The following is an 18,985-nucleotide window of genomic DNA, read 5'->3' as shown; positions in this document are numbered from 1 at the left end:
CAGTTTAAATACTTACTTATCATAAAACTATCATTCGTTTATCTATTTAAGGTAGGAAAAAAAGAGAATATCTAGATATCAAACAAATGCTGTTTTTTCAAAATGGAATGAGTTTTCCGCAATATCAATAAACTAATATCTGAAAATAATTAAATTTTAAAAGCAAGTCTGAAATATCTTAAGATTGGTTTACATACCATATGGACTCTTGACTAGCACTGGTTTTGGAGTTTCCAGGGGAAGTCCCTGGCCGATCTTGTTGACTGCAGACACCCTAAAGAAGAATTCTGACCCTTCCGTCAATTTCTTGATTAAGATGTTCATGTTGGCTGTACGGTCGACGAATGTCCAGACTGATCTCATGAGGTCGCGGTGTTCCACCACGTAACTAGTGATTGGAGATCCTCCATCAGTTTCTGGCTCATTCCACTCCAGGCTGATAGTGTCATGTGACAATGCCTTAGCAACAATTGGCTCTGTGGGGGGTCCAGGAACACCTGAATAAAATAAACATGTTCATGAGTTACAATGGACACAAACAAAACTATTGGGGATCAAAAATGCTTCTACAAAATAAATAAAATCAGTGATCAGAAACAATTTTACCCAATATGTAGGAATATTATATAATATAATGATAGGGATGACCACCCATCTCAGAGATACCTACACAATAAATAGTGGTAACAAAGTATCAAGATCCGGTTCTGTCTTAACTTACGAAGTTCCTTGGATGGTGTGACGCGATCTGACTCCAAACATTTGCCAGCTCCGACACGGTTGACTGCACAAACACGGAACTTGTATGTCTTGCCTGCGGTGAGGCGTTTGACACGGAGAGTTGTTGTTCTCGCATCTGTCGTGTCAACTTCTGACCAGGGCTTGTCCATTGACCAACTTTCCACCTTATAAGATGTGATGGGGGCGCCACCGTCACTCATTGGTGACAGCCATGACAAGGTCACGCTCGTCTCGTCAAGGTCACTGTGGCGGAGGGGACCCTTAGGCTCATCCGGCACAGCTGTAAATTGACACACACATAATTTATTTTTATTGCAGGAAAAGAAATATTAGAAAACCAAATGAAACTTGCATATTTCATTTACAAATCATTACTTGACGTACATTATCCTGAAGCAGATAATATTTGCAAAACATACATAGTTTATAATAGAAAAGATAAAACCTTAACTAATGAAAAAGACTTTTTAAAGAGCAATAGGATTAAAATCGAACACTGACAAAGACTCTCTATAAAAGCATGTATTACCAAATATCATCTTGATCATTGAGATGGCAGTTATCCCAAACTTCACGACTACAATATCAAGAATCACTAAGAACAATTACTATAGTAAGACTATACTTACTGGCTTCTGGCGAGAGTACAATTGGTTGAATGGTTTCTACAAAAGGACCTTGACCCTCATCATTGGAAGCAGACACACGGAAGTAGTATTCCATGTTGATACGGAGATTAGAGACGATACAGGAAGTAGATTTCTCTGTGCACTCTTTGACCCATGAACCGTATTTCTTCTCACGGCGTTCCACCTGATAAGATTTGATGGGAAGGCCACCATTGTCATCTGGTTCAAGCCAGGAAAGTCTTAGTGATGATGGTTTCATGTCAGATGCTTCCAGATTCCGTGGAGCAGATGGTGGTTCTACAGTAAAAAGGAAGAAGTGCAGTAGAGAGAAACATTATTGCAAAATTAGACTAGTAAAATTCTAAAATCGTGGAAGATAATGACATTTAATAGTAACTTTTTATATTCTTATTCATATAATCCTTTGCCATGTGTCTATACAACAATGAATATACATGTAATATGTCAATCATCATGAAAACTGTATCATTTTAAACTTTTAGTTGCTTTAGAAAATTGAATATCCAACAGTTCATGTACTTACTGTACAGGCTCTTTGGTTTGATGGAGGTATCACCCTCTAGTGGTTTGGAACTGCCAGCCGCGTTGACAGCCACGATCTGTACGTGGTACTCTTGTCCTTCGCGTAGGTTGGTAAGAGTGTGAGTTAGCGTGTCGCTAGTCACCTCGGCCACTCGTGTCCAAGACATCCTCCAGCCTTCCCGCATCTCCACAACATAGGCAGTGATGGGGGAACCGCCGTCAGACTTACTTGGTTGCCAGGCAATAGTGCCTGAAGATTTTGTAACATCACTCACAATGATTGGGCCAACCGGTGGTGATGGTGGGCCTGAAATCCAGGAAAAAATTGTTCTGATAACCAGTTAAATAAAACAAAGTTCAGACCGCCTTCGAATTACAATACAAACAAATAAATACAATAGTAAAACAATTCTATTTCATCCAAATTTAATTTGAGATGTCACTTACTAATTGGCTTGGCGATGGTTGTTCCCTTGGTAGTGGCAGCCTTTTCGCTCACACCGACGTCATTCTCAGCAGCGACAGCGAAGAAGTATGTCTCTTCGGTAGCCAGATTGTTGATAGTTGTGATGGTAGTGAAGCGATCAACGGATGTGATCTTTTTCCAGTTGGCAGATTTCTCTGTCTTCTGGTAGATATGGTAACGATTGATGCGTGACCCACCATCACTGTCAGGTGCACGCCACTCAAGCGTGGCTGACGATTTCACAATGTCAGTTACTCTTACATTCTCAGGACAGGATGGCACACCTGCAATGTGGTAAAATAGCATAAGACACAACATCCGAAGTAATGACATCCCAACCAACTCGGGTTTGATACTGAAGTCTATGCTGATTTTGCAAATCATTCCCCAAACACTTTTTTATAAAATTTTATAAGATTTTATAAAAGGATGGTATAACAAAAGGGAAATGTCAAGATATGCTGAATATTTGAGAGGCGACCAAGTATATTTCTAATAAAAAATCATGTTAGCAACATACTTTTTTTTTTCGTGTTAAAAGTTATCAAAATTTGAGTTAATCAAGTTTGATTGCATCAATGAATTTCACATTGTATCACTAGAAATAATCCACACAATCACTTTTCTTGTCCCTGCTATAACATTGTATTACTTACAGAGTTTCTTGGATGGCTTGGCTGTCTCTGTAGAGGTCAGAGGTGGACCTTGACCTTCACTGTTGACTGCACTAACCCTGAAGGCATACTCGTATCCAATCTGCAGTCCATGTACCAAGTGGTGGAGCATGTCTGGTTTGACCTCAGCAGATTTTGTCCAGTAAGTACGTTTAACATCCCGATATTCTACAATGTAGGCAGTAAGAGGTTTGCCTCCGTCACTGGCAGGCGGTTGCCAGGATACCTCCGCTGATGAGTGGTTTACACTTCCGATCTTCATGGGACCCTCGGGTGCAGATGGCAGACCTGTGGATATGGTTCAGGCAGGAACAATGAAACCGATGGTGAAATATATTTCCCATTTCAGAAATGCCATAACAAAATGTAACATATTTTCATAACCTCATTGATTAAATTTTTTACACAAAAAGCCATTGACCATCAAACATGCAGGTGACTAAGACTTACCGTATGGGCTCTTGATAAGAACCGGCTCATCCAGAGTCAGAGGTTCACTGACGCCATGTTTGTTCTCTGCTGAGACACGGAACAGATATTCAGAATTGAGCGAGAGGTTCTGGGCACAGTATGTTGTTATGTTAGGGTTGGTCTTGTCAATGACCTTCCACATAACGCGAGATTTTTCTTTCATCTCAATGATGTAGTTCTGAAGTGGTGATCCTCCGTCATCTGTGGGTGGACGCCATTCGATGGTGGCAGAGTTCAAGGAGATATCATACACAGACATCGGGCCTTGAGGTTTGGATGGCGGACCTGGAGCAGAAAATCAGATTCCAATAAATCCTCAGTACATGTTTTCAATCACATCAAATTGGAGAATGTCTATAAAATAAAATCATGTATCTACATCAACCACACAAATAATTACCTGCTGGTCGGTGAGGCGTGTAGAAGTCGGAGTCGAGCGGCTTGCTAGCTCCAACCTTGTTCACAGCCATCACTCTAAACATATATTGTTGACCCTCTGTGAGGTTTGTCATGCGATAATCCTTGCGATATTTGTCTACGATTTCCACATCCCTCCAAGTATCTCCATCTTCGGACACCTGAATTTGATAAGACGTGATCGGACTACCTCCGTCATCCTTTGGTGGATTCCAGTTCAATGTCACAGCATCTGATTTCTCCTCCGAGAATCGGATCGGACCAACAGGGGCAGCTGATGCACCTATATTAGTTAGGAAAGTTACGAAAAAAAAGTTTTTGATAAATGATTGTCTATATCATTCTACCAATCTCTCAATTTTTTTCGCAAACAGATTCTGTTCGATATAGATAAAAATTACTATTTTTTTTGTTAAAAAGTTACACATACGTTTATCGAATGAATCTCTGTTTACCCTAACATCTTGAACAATCATATATGTGAAAATAAATATGTTTCACCTCAAAATGATATCTTAAAGAATTTATTTCCAGAGGCAAGCAAACAGAAGTTAGTAAGACTCACAACAACTATTAAAAAATGATTTCAACTAAAAAATAAATATTATGATGTTATTAATTATGGCACACTGAAGCTAAAATTATTGCAATATGAGTGTATTCAGAGTTTTAGCATGACTCGCTATTCGGACCTGCGGGTTTAAATGGTATAACAGCATCAGCCGATTCCAGTGGTTCACTAAGCCCCTCGTCGTTGATGGCGAAGACACGGAATAGGTATTCATTTCCCTCAAGGAGATTCTGTACACAGTAGGTAGTGATATGTGGGCGAACCTCGTCCACATATACCCACACAGTGCGACGTCTGTCCCTACGCTCTAACTTGTACCCAGTGAGTGTCAGACCGCCTAGGTCCTTGGGTGGGGACCAGTTTAGAACGACAGATGTCTGTTTGATTTCTGATATGACCAGATCTCTTGGTGGTGAAGGCTTGGCTGGAAATTTGAAGGCACTGGATGGTTAGTAAAAATATCTAAAGCATTGGTATTACTGCTTTAGCCCTCGAATGTGATTTTAGTTTGGTCAGTAGCTAGCCAGCAAAAACACTACGATATACCAGCTCTCCCACAACAGTGTTAATCACATTAACGACTAGGTAAATATATATTCCTTAATTAATAATTGCTAAAACTTTTTAAATTGTAAATTGATCAAATATTCGAAAATCAGAGCTCCCTGGATCATGTTCTTCCATTTTGTCACAAATATTTCTCGTTTGAAATGTCAAATGAAACAAAACTTCATTTCTTAGTTATTGTAATTCATATAATAACTGCTGTCAAAATATTTTGAAGATTTATATATTTTAAATGCATGCATGTGACATTGATATGGAAAATTTATCCAAGAAGCATTGAATGTGGTCATGTAGCTAGCATTTATAAATCAGTTTAATAAAACAATAATCACTAACCAATTTACATGCAGAATAATAAAAGTAAATCATATTATATAAAACTGAAAATTAAATTTAAAAAATAACAATCTTAATTCATTTGAGAAAAAAAATATGTTGTTAACTTATCTTTAGAAAAAAGATAAGTAAATGAATAATGAAATTGAAACACCATTTGCGTTAGCATGTTATTAAGTTAATTTTAAAAGCTACGATTAGTATATATTGACATCTGTCACAAACATTCTTACAAAGTATATAATATACTAGACAATTACATACAACATATAGTTCCTATCTGTTAAATGGGCTTTCATCATTTTTTTTATAAAAAAAAGAAAACTCTGTTTTCGAATCCTTTATAGACATATTGATATTTTTGTTTCCACCCATTTCACAGACATTCTATACTGAAGAAAAGATACAGCCTCTCGTTCCACTCACCGAACTGGCTCTTTGGTACAACATTGGCTGATGTTTCCAGCCAATCAGAGCGTCCGATGGCATTTTCTGCGCAGACCTGGAACATATATTCCTGGTTTTCTTTCAGGTGTTCTGCAACAAGTGTATGTTCCCGTGGTCCGACCTTTCCGCAAGGAGACCAAGTGGATTTCCAGCTCTCGCGTTTTTCCACAATGTAGCGGGTGATTGGAGATCCACCATCGTCAGGAGATGTATTCCATGTCAAGGTGACCTGGTTTTTACGAATGTCAGTCGCTTCCAAAGGAGCACCAGGTGGAGCTGGTCTCTCTGCATGACACAAAAACATTATCATGTTAGTAAATTGACGTCATCTGGTTGATTAACTCTATATACTGATTTTCATGCTTTCACTGTATGAAACATCTGTCAATTACCATATTGTTTTCTTCATGATTTAATTCAATGAAGCAAACAAATGAATCGAAATGTTTATATCTATTCAATATACATATAAGATCTGAAAAATATCTAGCACCTTACAGTTAGTACATCATTAGCCTCCATATTATCATGATGTCTTCATCTTATTAATTTGGTAAAGGCAAAATTATCTAATTACTAATAAGAAGTTTATTTTTAATTTGAGCCTTTATATAACTGTAAGGGATACACTGTTCTTGAGACATAAAAGAATCACTAATACCTTTAGGCTTGGCTCCTTTAGCTGACTTGTCGGCTTTGCTGACATCGCCAATACCAGCCTCATTCTCAGCAGCCACACCAAAGTAGTATTCCGTACCATCCCTAAGTCCCCTGATGGTATTAGTGTTCTCATAGGCATCAACCTTGGCAACCTTCGTCCAATCAGATGGGGAGCCTTCGGCCTTCATTACATGATAATGTGTGACCTTTGACCCTCCATCTGAGGACGGTGCTCCCCAGGTGATGGTTGCGAATGTGTCGCCTGACTTAGACAGACGAACAAACAAAGGAGGTCCGGGAGGTGCTGTGAAAATTCAAGTCATATAGATAAATCAAATGACTGTGATCGATATCATAAAAAATGGTTTCTATTGATCTATGTCTTCAAACAAAATTTTCGGTATACTTATTGACAAATAGAAGCAGGAGCAGAGCATGACATGTTTGAGTGATTTCGTGTTAGAAAAAGTATTCAATTACCGATATAGAAAGAAAATTCACATTTCAGACTTCTACTGATATTTTTCATTCAGCAAAACTTACAGATCTTCTTCTTTGGTTTGATTGGCTGCATAGCTGTGAGAGGTGCACTTTGACCTTCGGCATTGACAGCGGTGACCCGGAAGAGGTATTCATTGCCAGGTGTAAGTCCAGTAGCCGTGAAATCAGTTGTTGGATGTTTAGTGGTGCCAACCTTGCTCCATGTACTGCGACGTACATCACGCATCTCAACAATGTATTCTGTGATTGGTGAACCTCCGTCATCTCTCGGTGGTTTCCAAGACAACTCACAGGAATTATCGGTGACGTTTGAAATATTGAGAGGTCCAATAGGAGATTCTGGTTTGTCTGAAATTATTTTTTTTAAATATATTATATTTAGGTCAAGGATCACTTAACACTTCTGATAGGCGGCACTGCTTATAAAAATATGAAAATGTTTATAGTTTACCCTGTCTAATCCACACCCTGCCTAATCAGGACCACTGTCTAAATCATCTTTGACACCTGACCCTAGCATTTTTTCCCAAGTTCGAGCATTTTAGCCAAAATGTCATAGCCTGTTTATTAACTTGTATGAGTGTTTGCCGAAAAAAAAATATTATTCTGTTTTCTTCAAAAAAGTACAATTATTTTCAATATCAACTTCAAGGTCATGGCCATTACTTACTGTATGGGCTCTTAGCCATGTAGGTCTGGTCAGACTCCAATGCTGGGCCCTTGCCGACCTTGTTGACAGCAGTAATGCGGAATCCATACTCTGTACCTTCAACGAGTTTGTCTGCGACACAGGAGAGTTCGTCTGCTGGGACCTGGGCAACTGGTGTCCAAGCGGTGCGGCGAGCGTCACGTTTCTCAATGATATAGTCAGTGATTGGTGATCCCCCGTCACTAGTAGGTACATTCCAAGAGATACCCAAAGATGTCCTGTCGGGATTCGTCACTTGAATAGCCCGAGGTTTACCTGGCACAGCTGAAAGTAGAAACATGCAGAATGATCAGAACAAACAGAAAGTATACTGTCAGACACCTTAACATCATTATAACACATATCTATTTATGTAATGAATTCCAGAATTAAATATATATCTTTGTTGTATTTCATTTTTTCTTTTCATTTATATTTATATGATTTTTTTTTATCTATTTTTGTTTCATTTATGAATTATATTTATTTTCCCTAGATATAAACAAAATTTTTATTCAATTTCATTCTATTATCTAATTCAAAAATAAACTTAAATAAGAAAGTTAGCATTTTCCATCATTACAATTATTTTAAAACATGTTTTCTTTACATTTAAAAACTTACTTGATGGTTTTTCAATAGTTGTTGCATCAGATTCTAATGGAGCACCTGGCCCCACACTGTTGACAGCACAAACACGGAAGAAATATTTCTTGCCGGTCAGAAGACCCTGTGGTCGTAGATTTGTCGTGTACTTGTCGGTTTTGCCAAGCTTGGTCCATACCTCACCATCAGTGCTAGCCTCCACGATGTACTCAAGGATAGGTGAGCCGCCATCTTTGTCAACTGGGCGCCATGTGAGGTACGCAGATGATTCGTCTACATCACGGACTTCCAGTGGCCCTTTGGGAACACCAGGTACATCAGCGGGGCGTTTGGGCTTGGCAGGTTCCTGACTCTCCAAGGCTGGACCAACACCTTCCTCATTCTCGGCAGAAACACGGAATAGATATTCCTTGTTCTCGGTCAAGTTTTGTACACAATATGTGAGAATGCTTGGTTCTGTGCGTCCAACCTTTGTCCAGGTCATACGTTTAGCTTCCCGTTGTTCCACGATATATCCAGACAAAGGTCTTCCTCCGTCAGATAGTGGGGGACGCCAGGCAATGGTTACAGATGTTGCAGTGATATCAGGGTATTTCATTGGTCCCTCAGGTGCATCAGGAACAGCTGAAGACAAAAATTTAGGTATGGTATATTTGTAATTGTTAAAAGCATTTCTATCAAGTTTGAAAGAATCTTGATAAGTAGTAGTGAAATTTAAGGAGGACAAAAAATAAAGGTCCTTTACATATTTTCTATAATTTAAATCCTCATTTGTCTGGTGATGATGTAAAATATTTGGTAATATGTCAAGGAAAAGGGATAATGAAACAAAATAAAAAATATAAAAAAAAATAAAATATTCGGTTTTATCTGGACATTGCCTCGATCATTACAACTTACTGAATTGACTCTTTGGTGTGACTCTATCAGACTCCAATGGGTCAGATTTGCCAATGGCATTTTCAGCTATCACTCGGAAGATATACTCCTTCTGTTCACGCAGATTCTGTACGCAGTATGTGAAGATATCGGCGTCAACCTTACCAACCTCTGCCCAGCGGAACATGTTGGCTTCTTTCATCTCCACGATGTAGTTGGTGATTGGTGAGCCTCCATCACTGTTGCTAGGCAACCAGGATAAAGTAACTTCCTTCTTCTGGATATTACTGAATTTGATTGGTCCAACAGGAGGTGAAGGTCTCTCTGTGAATTAAGAAAATGTTTTGAAAGTTTCAGAAATGAAATCAGTACCAGTATAATTTTGTTTTTATGATAGAAACTTACATCACTTTTTCTTATTTTGTAGATAGGCTGTGAAAATCCCCCTCCTCAATTTAAATTTCATACCAGGAAATCCAGAAATAAACATAAAATCCCTTCACTGGAAGAATATTTTTAAGATTTAAACAAAAATGTTACTTTTTTAATGTTTTTTTTCATTTCTCAAAGATTTTGTCTTTTACACCACTCTAAATATCATTATTGAAGGTTTTATTAGTGAAAGAAATTTGAAGAAATCTTTTACAACACCTACCAGGCTTGGCCCTAGGGACAACAGCCTTGTCAGTTTCGGCTGGCTCACCAACTCCGATCTTGTTCTCAGCAGCGACAGCAAAGTAGTATTTACTGCCGATGTTGAGTTTCTTGGCTGTAAATTCGGTAGTGTAAGTGGTTGTCGTGCCGATCTCAACCCAGCGGTCAACACTGTCCTCACTCATGCTGATACGGTAGCCGGTAACCTTTGACCCACCATCATCTGTTGGTGGTTTCCAGCTCAGAGACACACGGTCAGTCTCAAGGTCAAATGTTTTCAGATCAATAGGTGCCTTTGGTTTGCCTAAATTGAAACAACAGTAATTTTATCAAACATATGAGTACAACTTTGTGGATGAGTTCTTATTCTAAGTTGAGTAATTTCACTAAAATTAGAAGCTAAAAATTTCATTTAAGTCCTCATTCTTTAATATATATTCTTTATCAAGACAACCAACATCTGGATTCCCAAATTAAATCAACTTATAAACTTTGACACTTTCCCTTAATAGCCATGATTTACTGCTGACAAATTCAGAATGAAACCAAGCTTGCATGAGAAATTGTGAAAACTTAATGAATTTCTTTGATAATATTATTCTTTATACATTAATTGAAATTTGAAATACGTATAAAACTGTTTTGAATTTGCCATATGCTTGCCTGATAGCACTACTTACTTAGAGGCCTCATAGGTGTAGCACTGTCAGTGGACTCCAAGGCTGGGCCCTGGCCTTCCATGTTGACAGCGGATACTCTGAAGAAGTAGCTGTTTCTTTCGGTTACATCCTCCGTGGTAAAGGTCAACTTCTGACCTGTGACCTTTCCAGCTGGACTCCAACCAGACTTCCTGTTCTCCTTGACCTCCAAGACGTATCCAGTGATTGGAGTACCTCCATCATCTGTTGGCGGTTTCCATGACATTGTCACAGAGTCCTTTGTTACATCGGAGAATACGATTGGTCCAACAGGACGTCCAGGCAGATCTGAGGTACAGGAAATATAACATGATAAAATACATTGTACAATGGAAAATGCTATATATAGATTTATACTACATCAGATCACGATAAAATTGCTAAAATTCTACTAATTCAAAAATTTTAATTTGTCAGAGCTTAAAATCTTAACAGTGAATTGTCATAAGATTGAAATACAACATTTGATAAAAAAAACTGTTTAACACAGTACAATAAGATGCATGTGTATCTACCGACATGCTACTAAATCTTTTTTACTTCTCTGGAATAATGAATATCTGTAGATCCCAAAGGAGGCACTGGTAAAGTAGAGTTATTCCCCTTGATTACTCTTCGCCTAACAAAATAATATCTGATACCAAAGATCCCTGCTAACTCACCGTATTGACTCTTTGGTGTTACAGTGTCAGACTGTGTAGGTTCGGATTTTCCGACAGCATTTTCTGCAATGACTCTAAATATGATGTCTTTTTTCTCTTTAAGATTCTGGGCACAGTAACTGGTTATGGTTGGTCGGACTTTGTCGACTTCAGTCCAGCGGAACTGAGTGACTTCCTTCATCTCCACTATGTAGCCTGTCAAGGGGGAGCCACCATCGCTCTTACTGTGTTGCCATGACAATGTGACAGTTGTCTTGTCAATGTCGGAGAATTTAATTGGTCCAACTGGTGGTGATGGTCTCTCTGAATTTGAAATAAGGATAGCAAATTAAATTTGTTTGTCAAACAAAAACATATCAGTTAAGGGGGAAAATATTGACGTTAGGATGGCTTGTAGGAATTATACAATTGGAAAACATCCATAAAATATTTTCATCTAGATGATACAACAGCAATATTTTTTTTCTATACTGCATTGTATCAAATTATGTAAATACTCTTTGATGTGCCAAAATAATTCTTTAAATCTACAAATTTTAACTCACCAGCCTTCTTGTGAAGTACAGTTGGGGAATCAGTCTCTGCTGCCTCTCCGACACCAACCTTATTCTCCGCAGCCACGGAAAACATGTACTCAACATCTGGAGTGAGGTCCCGAATAACTGTGTCTGTGTCATAGGGCCCTACATTTTCAACCTCTCGCCACTGGCCACCGTTTTCACGCATCTTGATGTGATATCCAGTGAGCTTTGATCCGCCATCAAACTTGGGCTGTTTCCACGAGAGAGTCACCTTTTCTGCCTTTCCAGTCAATGTCTTGACATTTTGTGGTGGTCCAGGTTTCTCTAGTGGTTTCTGGGGTTTCACCCTGTCGAGTGAGTCCAGAGTGGGACCTTGACCTTCAGCATTGACAGCAGACACACGGAAAAGATATTCCTGGTCCAAGGCCAACCCTTCAGCCACATACGTGAGTTTGTCGGCATCTACAGTGGCGATTTTGGACCATGTAGTCCTCCTGGTGTCGCGTGACTCGATTATGTAGTTGGTGATTGGAGTTCCGCCATCGCTAAGTGGTGGTTTCCAAGATATTGTCACAGACTCATGGGTAAGGTTGGAGTAGTCCAGAGGTCCTACTGGCTTACCAGGTTTATCTGGATTTAGACAAATTATATATCATAACTCTCTTGGCTTAGATGTTACACATTTAATAGTCTTGGAGAACTTCATTTTGTAAGTGAAACATGATATGAAATTTAGAAAAAAGTAAATATATAAAAAGGGCAGAAGGCATGAGAAATTTTTCTTCCAGAACCATTCAACAAATTGATGTATTTTACTGATATATAACATTTACCATAAAAAAAAAACAATTTGGATCATTTATATATCCGACTAGACAATCGTGTATCAAAGTACTTACCAAATGGACTCTTTGCCTCCACAACGTCTGATGTCAGAGCATCTGATTTACCAACACTGTTCTCGGCAAAGACACGGAACACATACTCATGTTGTTCCTTTAAGTTCTGAGCGCAGTACGTGAGAATGTCAGGCGTAACTGTGGCAATAGGTGTCCAGCGACTTGTCTGAGTGTCGCGCATTTCAACGTGATATGCAGTCAAGGGTGATCCCACCGTCATTTCTGCTTGGTTGCCATGACAATGTCACAGTTGTCTTGTTTATGTTGGAGAATTTGATTGGTCCAATCGGAGGTGATGGTCTCTCTGAAAGTTGTATAATAACTTTGTTTTATAAAAAGTAATGGCCAACTATATTACTTATCAAAAGGACCTATTTTGGATAAATTATTTATTTCAAATTTCATCAATTTATTCAAGGTTATAAAGATTGTATTTGTGCCCGTTCACAAATTTTCTTGCAGGTTGACATGTTACTATAAATAGTATCATTACATCACTTCCTCTTGATGCTTCTGAAAGGTAATATTTATACAGAGTTTTCCAAAATAAATCCCTCTCATAATCATTTTCTTTTACTTTCGATTTTTAAAAGTTTCAGTTTACATTTAGAATATTTTTCCTCAAATAAAAGTGATCTTTGGTTAATACAACAGTTAAAATATACATAAAAAATATATTTTGAATTATATTTTGGTTGAAAAAGATGCTGATAAAAATCATGAAAATGGAGAAAAGAAATAGAACTCATTATTGCTCAGATTCAACAAAAATATTTTACAGGACAACATATAATTTATAACAACGACATAATTTTGAAAAATAAATTAATGCAAATATAGTTTAGGGAGAAATGTTTATAAAAAATAAAATGCACATATTTGGGTAGATAAAAAATAGATAATATTCAATGAAGGATTAGTAAGTGTTTATATAGAGGATTTTATATGAGCGTTGGTCTTATGCAGAAATTCAGTTCAGTTAATTGATATGTCAAGAGTATCTTTGACATTTTCAATTGTGTTCTTGATAGAATAATTAGATTATTTTCAATTGTGTTATTGATGGTACAATTAAATCATTTTCAATTGTGTTCTTGATAGAGTAATTAAATTATTTCTTAGAAAAAATATAGAAAATATAAATCATTTAAATTAATGAATTTTCAAGTAAACAGAAATTGGAATGTCCCATTAATGTGAAGGTGAACCCAGATAATAATACATATTTTTGAATCATTTTGTAAATGTCAGTCAATAAGTAGTTCGAAATTTTCTCTAATACTTATTCAATGATTTTTTTTTATAATTCTAGTCTGGTTTTTTTTAAACTCGTTATCATAATTTATTGCAGAAGACTTCTAAGTATAAATGATATCATTAGTTTATGTACATGTCCAATCAGTTATGATTCATCACACACGAGGCAAACACTATTTGTACGCAAAAGACATATGTATACATGAAAGTATTATACATAAAAACATAAGCATTAGACATAAATCATACAAGCATGAGACATGATATTGTATATTAAGACATTAAATGTATGCATAAGACATAAATACAATCACAAAAGCATGAGACATGATATTGTATATTAAGACATTAAATGTATGCATAAGACATTACATTAACATATATATAAGCAAAACAATGATAAATAAAATCATATTGTAAGTTCAAAACATATATATGAATATGTACTACAATGTACATGTATGCATTAGACATATATACACATACATAAGCAAAAATTTGAGACGTTTAAGCATGATAGATGTATCAGTATATACTATGAAGTCTGACTTTATAGACGTTGGTAGTGCTGGACAGATCCGATATCTACTCCAAAACATTGGATTATGTTTTCATGGCCTTGAATTCTGATTTCGACAAAGTCAGGTTTCACAGTATATACAAACATAAACTGATCACAAACATTCACTGAAACCTCGCACCTCTAGAAAATTTTTATTTTTGAAAGTAATTTAAAATATCAGGGAAATTTATCATGTTCCTGCTCTGTCTGTATATTTTAAAGTGTGTGTGTTTTATCTCAAAAACAAAAAGTTATCATGATCATTTTAAAACAGGAATCGACTGCTGTGGGAGTAATTTATTATTGTGACAATGTATAGATTGTCGGTGATGAAGTATCTTTGAGGATATTGAGGGTTCACCAAGACATTTGTGAATCACATATATAATTATTATTAATTGATAAGTGAGTTGATGAATCATACAGCTACACAGCGTACACATATGACGTAGCGTACAATACACAGAAACACCTTACCAAGCTTTTCTACGGCTGAAACAAACATTATGGTGACGTCACAGGAGGCAGGTAACACTGCAGTTTACCTATTTTTGCTTTAAACACGTAACTTCAACTTAAGACACCTAGTGTCCATTTCAAACACCTTTGTGGTACCTATTTCACTCATAAGATATTCCTTAATTTTGCTTTTCCTCCCAATTTTTGCTGAAATGTATCTAATCTCCAACTCATTCTAAGATTTTGTGTAAATTCCAAAAGGATCATTGATATTAACTTAACTGAGCTTCAGGGCACTTAATGGTAACTGTTCATACTTTGAATCTTTATGTTTAAAATTTCCCTGGAATAAAAAAAGCAATTGCAACACCAATGTACTGGGTGTAGGACCATCAGCGAGACACAAAGCACAGAAAAAACTTCCATTGCTTGAGACACAGATATACAAAATGTCTACCGTACCTGGTTTTTTCTGAGGACAGACAGCCTTATCCATCTCAGCAACCTCCCCGACACCTGCCTTGTTCTCGGCCGCAATTGAGAAGTAGTATCGCTGACCAGTGGTCAGATTTTTCACAGTGTAGTCACGATCGTATGGGTTGAGAGTTGCGATGTTCTTCCACTGATCAGACCCGTCTTCGTTGATAGCTACGTTGTAGCCGGTGATCTTAGAACCACCGTTGTTCTTTGGTTCCTCCCAGGTCAAGGTCACCTTGTCCTCCGTGAGGTCACATGTTTTCAGATTGAGTGGGGCCGATGGAGGTTCTGCAGGTAACGAAAAAATCTTTGTGTAAAAATTTTTGTTCATGTTCAGGAATTAAAATATTCAGTTATCATGGACTGATTTCTAAAACATAATACCTTTATGATGTTAACAAAAGCCTATTTTTTTCAAACCCTATTCATGTTCTTTCTACTTTTTCATCCACAGCTTCTCTAAAACAATGAGAAATTATAATTGAAATGTACACCAGGAAAGGAGTAATATCTCTTGTAATACTCACGAATAGGTTTCCTTGCCATGACCTTGTCGGGACTGTCAAGGGCAGGCCCTTCACCTTCCTCATTTACAGCTGAGACCCTGAAGAAGTACTCGTTGTCTTCCATAAGGCCAGTGGCAGTGAAGATGGTCTTCTCAGCATCAACAGTGCCAGCCTTGTTCCATGTGGAGCGACGTGAATCGCGCATCTCGATAACATAGCTAGTGATGGGTCGGCCGCCATCGGACAGTGGAGGCTGCCATTCCATTGTAATGGAATCAGCTAAGATGTTAGAGAACTCCATAGGTCCCACTGGTTTACCAGGTTTGTCTACAAACACAAATTATGGAAAATATTTCATATTGTTTGATGTCAAAGCACCAAGTGTCTTGTTTGTACAATCCAGATGTCGAAATTCAGAATAAAATGATGGAAGATAAATAAGAAAATTGTTCTTGTGTCAGTTATTTAATTGAAAATAGTCATTTATTAAGATTTAACAAAAGAACGTCTTGTCACACAAGTTTCCAAGCTCTACAGCTTACCATAGAGAGATTTAGGCACAGTGGTGCCATCTGCCTCAAGTTCATCTCCAGTACCGATCTTGTTCTCAGCGGTCACTCTGAACAGATACTCTGTACCCTCCTTAAGATCATTAACCTTGAGGTCAAGGACATCAGGAGAGACTGTGTCGACTTTAGTCCATGGTCTGAGACCCTCGCGTTTCTCAACAATGTAACCGGTGAGTGGTGATCCCCCGTCATTCTTAGGTGCTTTCCAGTGAAGCATAGCAGAGGTCTTCTCAACATCAGTCACGGTCAATGGTCCCATCGGTTTTCCAGGAGGTCCTAAAAAACAAAAATTATTATGACCAAACTCGCATTCTTCAGTGACTGGGTCACCTCAGATATACTAACTTGACAAGTTACACCTCAGATATACTAACTTGACAAGTTATCTATCAATGGACAATTAAGAAAACTAGAAAATGTCTGTAAGCAATGAACGAATCTGCTCTTATGCAACAATGTTCTGTTCACAAGGTGACCTTTGACCCTTTACCCTTGATGAATTATCACCAGAATGTGATCAGGTTTAGAACTTGATGTTATGACACTATGGTGTAAATATGAACTCAAGTTGCTGAGAGGTTCTCAAGATATGGCAAAGAATGGTTTCGAACAGGACGGGAAGAGGAGTAATTCCTTAAATTAGGTTTTCTGAAAATTTTTTACAAGTCATACTCCATTTTGTTCTGGTGTATGTGTCTCACCTGGAGGACGTTTGGGAGTGATAGGCTTGTCTGTTTCACAGGCCTCGCCGACGCCGGCCTCATTTTCAGCAGCGATGGAGAAGTAATAGTCTGTTCCTTCTGAAAGACGTGGAACTTTGGTGTCGTCTTCAATGTTGGACAAAGTCTCGACCTTGATCCATTTTCCATGTGGTCCTTCCCTCATCTTGAGGATGTAGCCGGTAATAGGTCCGCCTCCGTTATCAAGTGGAGGCTGCCACTGAAGAATGGCATAGTCTTCACCGACCTTGGTGTCCTTGAGTGACCTTGGTGGTCCTGGTGGGTCTGAAGGACAGAAAGCCAAAGTTAAGCTAGGATATGGTTTTATTCAAATCAAGCAAGAATAATTATTGCTATGTTTATTTTTGAGAAGAAATGTTCCCCAAAATCATAACTACTGTGTTTGTCATTTTTTATTACTATCTTTTTTTTTTTTTTATTTTCCTAGTTTTAATACAAGAAATGTATGAAGCAGACACTATAAAGTATGACTTCCTCAAAAATACTTTACTTTCAAGACATCTGCACCATTTCATTTTATTCTTGTAAATAGCAATAAAAAGGACCCCTGAAAATAACTATAATTACAGTATTTCAATATGGAGACAAAATTCATTGTCTGTCTTCATGGAAAGTTTTATGTTCTTCTGTAAAGCTTTCCTATGGAAAAATGGACTTTCTTCTGTAAAGCTTTCCTATGGAAAAATGGACTTTCTTTAAGTTAAGAAATATTTATAAAACTGGTGCCAGAAGCCTCTAGGCAGTACTCACTGATCTTGCGCTTGGGTAGTGCAGTGTCAATAGCCTGCAGCCAGGGACTTTGGCCTTCCTTGTTGACGGCCGTGACTCTGAACACATACTCTGTACCAGCGGTGAGTTCGGGTACGGTAAACTTAGTGGTGGAGCCATCAACTTCTCCAGCTCTGGACCAGGACATGCGACTAGTTGGACGTGATTCAATGATGTACGAAGTGATTGGTGTGTCACCATCGCTTGTCGGTGGCTTCCATTCAAGGTCAGCAGAGCAATCAGTGACATTGGACACAGCCAATGGACCAATTGGAATGCTTGGCTTGTCTGTGAAAAAACAAAACCATCTTAATTACAGGCGTCAGTGGTTAAAACATAACCCATTATGAATACTTGTTTCACATATCTTTGAAGTGGATACAGATTTAGATTGACATCTTTATATGTTAAATATCTTTTCAAAAAAAAAAAAAAGTGTAAATATGTAAAATATCCTCTAATGACTAAACAATTTGAGAGTTACTCCCCCTTACCATATGGGTTCTTTGGTATGACAGGTTTGGCGGGACCCTGAGGTTCACCAAGTCCTGCCTTGTTTTCGGCACGAACCCGCAGGAAGTAGCTTGTTCCTTCATTTAATTTTGTCGCTACAAGATTGAGTGTATTTTTATCCACGCGGTCCACAGTTGTCCACATGGAGCGGGATGCGTCACGTTTTTCGATCACATATCCAGTGATTGGGGTGCCTCCGTCATCCTCTGGGGGCTGCCAGCTAAGGGCTACTGAGTCTGTGAGAATTTGTCCTACCTCGACGTCTAAAGGTTTGGAAGGTAGACCTGATACGGGAAATACATGTAATTTAGGAGCAATGTAAATCAGGTACTGTGAATGAGGACTTATCATCAAAATGGAAACTGGAATCTCTACTAGCATCATTCTCTTATATAACAGTTTTATAAAAACTCCTTTACACAGAGAGAATTGGTTTACATTATAGCTAATAAGCAACACATTATCCTGGAATTTCACAATGTGGTAAAAGTGAAAAATATGGCC

General features: G+C 37.9%; 1 protein-coding gene across 1 annotated transcript in view; it reads right to left on the bottom strand.

The window, feature by feature from the left end:
* Positions 1 to 18,985, bottom strand: part of LOC117317872 (titin-like) — a 136,338-nt gene that overhangs the window by 46,324 nt on the left and 71,029 nt on the right. Inside the window, 27 exon segments of the mRNA XM_033872833.1 lie at positions 198 to 497; positions 722 to 1,021; positions 1,371 to 1,667; positions 1,915 to 2,220; positions 2,361 to 2,663; positions 3,036 to 3,341; positions 3,504 to 3,809; positions 3,925 to 4,224; positions 4,634 to 4,936; positions 5,842 to 6,147; positions 6,524 to 6,826; positions 7,066 to 7,371; positions 7,694 to 7,996; positions 8,336 to 8,941; positions 9,218 to 9,520; positions 9,852 to 10,154; positions 10,531 to 10,836; positions 11,211 to 11,513; positions 11,756 to 12,361; positions 12,631 to 12,841; positions 12,843 to 12,934; positions 15,371 to 15,673; positions 15,913 to 16,218; positions 16,434 to 16,736; positions 17,162 to 17,464; positions 17,951 to 18,256; positions 18,463 to 18,765. Coding sequence (XP_033728724.1) covers positions 198 to 497; positions 722 to 1,021; positions 1,371 to 1,667; positions 1,915 to 2,220; positions 2,361 to 2,663; positions 3,036 to 3,341; positions 3,504 to 3,809; positions 3,925 to 4,224; positions 4,634 to 4,936; positions 5,842 to 6,147; positions 6,524 to 6,826; positions 7,066 to 7,371; positions 7,694 to 7,996; positions 8,336 to 8,941; positions 9,218 to 9,520; positions 9,852 to 10,154; positions 10,531 to 10,836; positions 11,211 to 11,513; positions 11,756 to 12,361; positions 12,631 to 12,841; positions 12,843 to 12,934; positions 15,371 to 15,673; positions 15,913 to 16,218; positions 16,434 to 16,736; positions 17,162 to 17,464; positions 17,951 to 18,256; positions 18,463 to 18,765 — 8,493 coding nt within the window.

The sequence above is a fragment of the Pecten maximus genome, chromosome 19 (assembly GCF_902652985.1).
Source record: "Pecten maximus chromosome 19, xPecMax1.1, whole genome shotgun sequence".
In the NCBI taxonomy this organism is placed as follows: domain Eukaryota; kingdom Metazoa; phylum Mollusca; class Bivalvia; order Pectinida; family Pectinidae; genus Pecten; species Pecten maximus.
The sequence above is the reverse complement of the archived record's forward strand: the minus strand, read 5'-3'. Positions and strand labels throughout refer to the sequence as shown.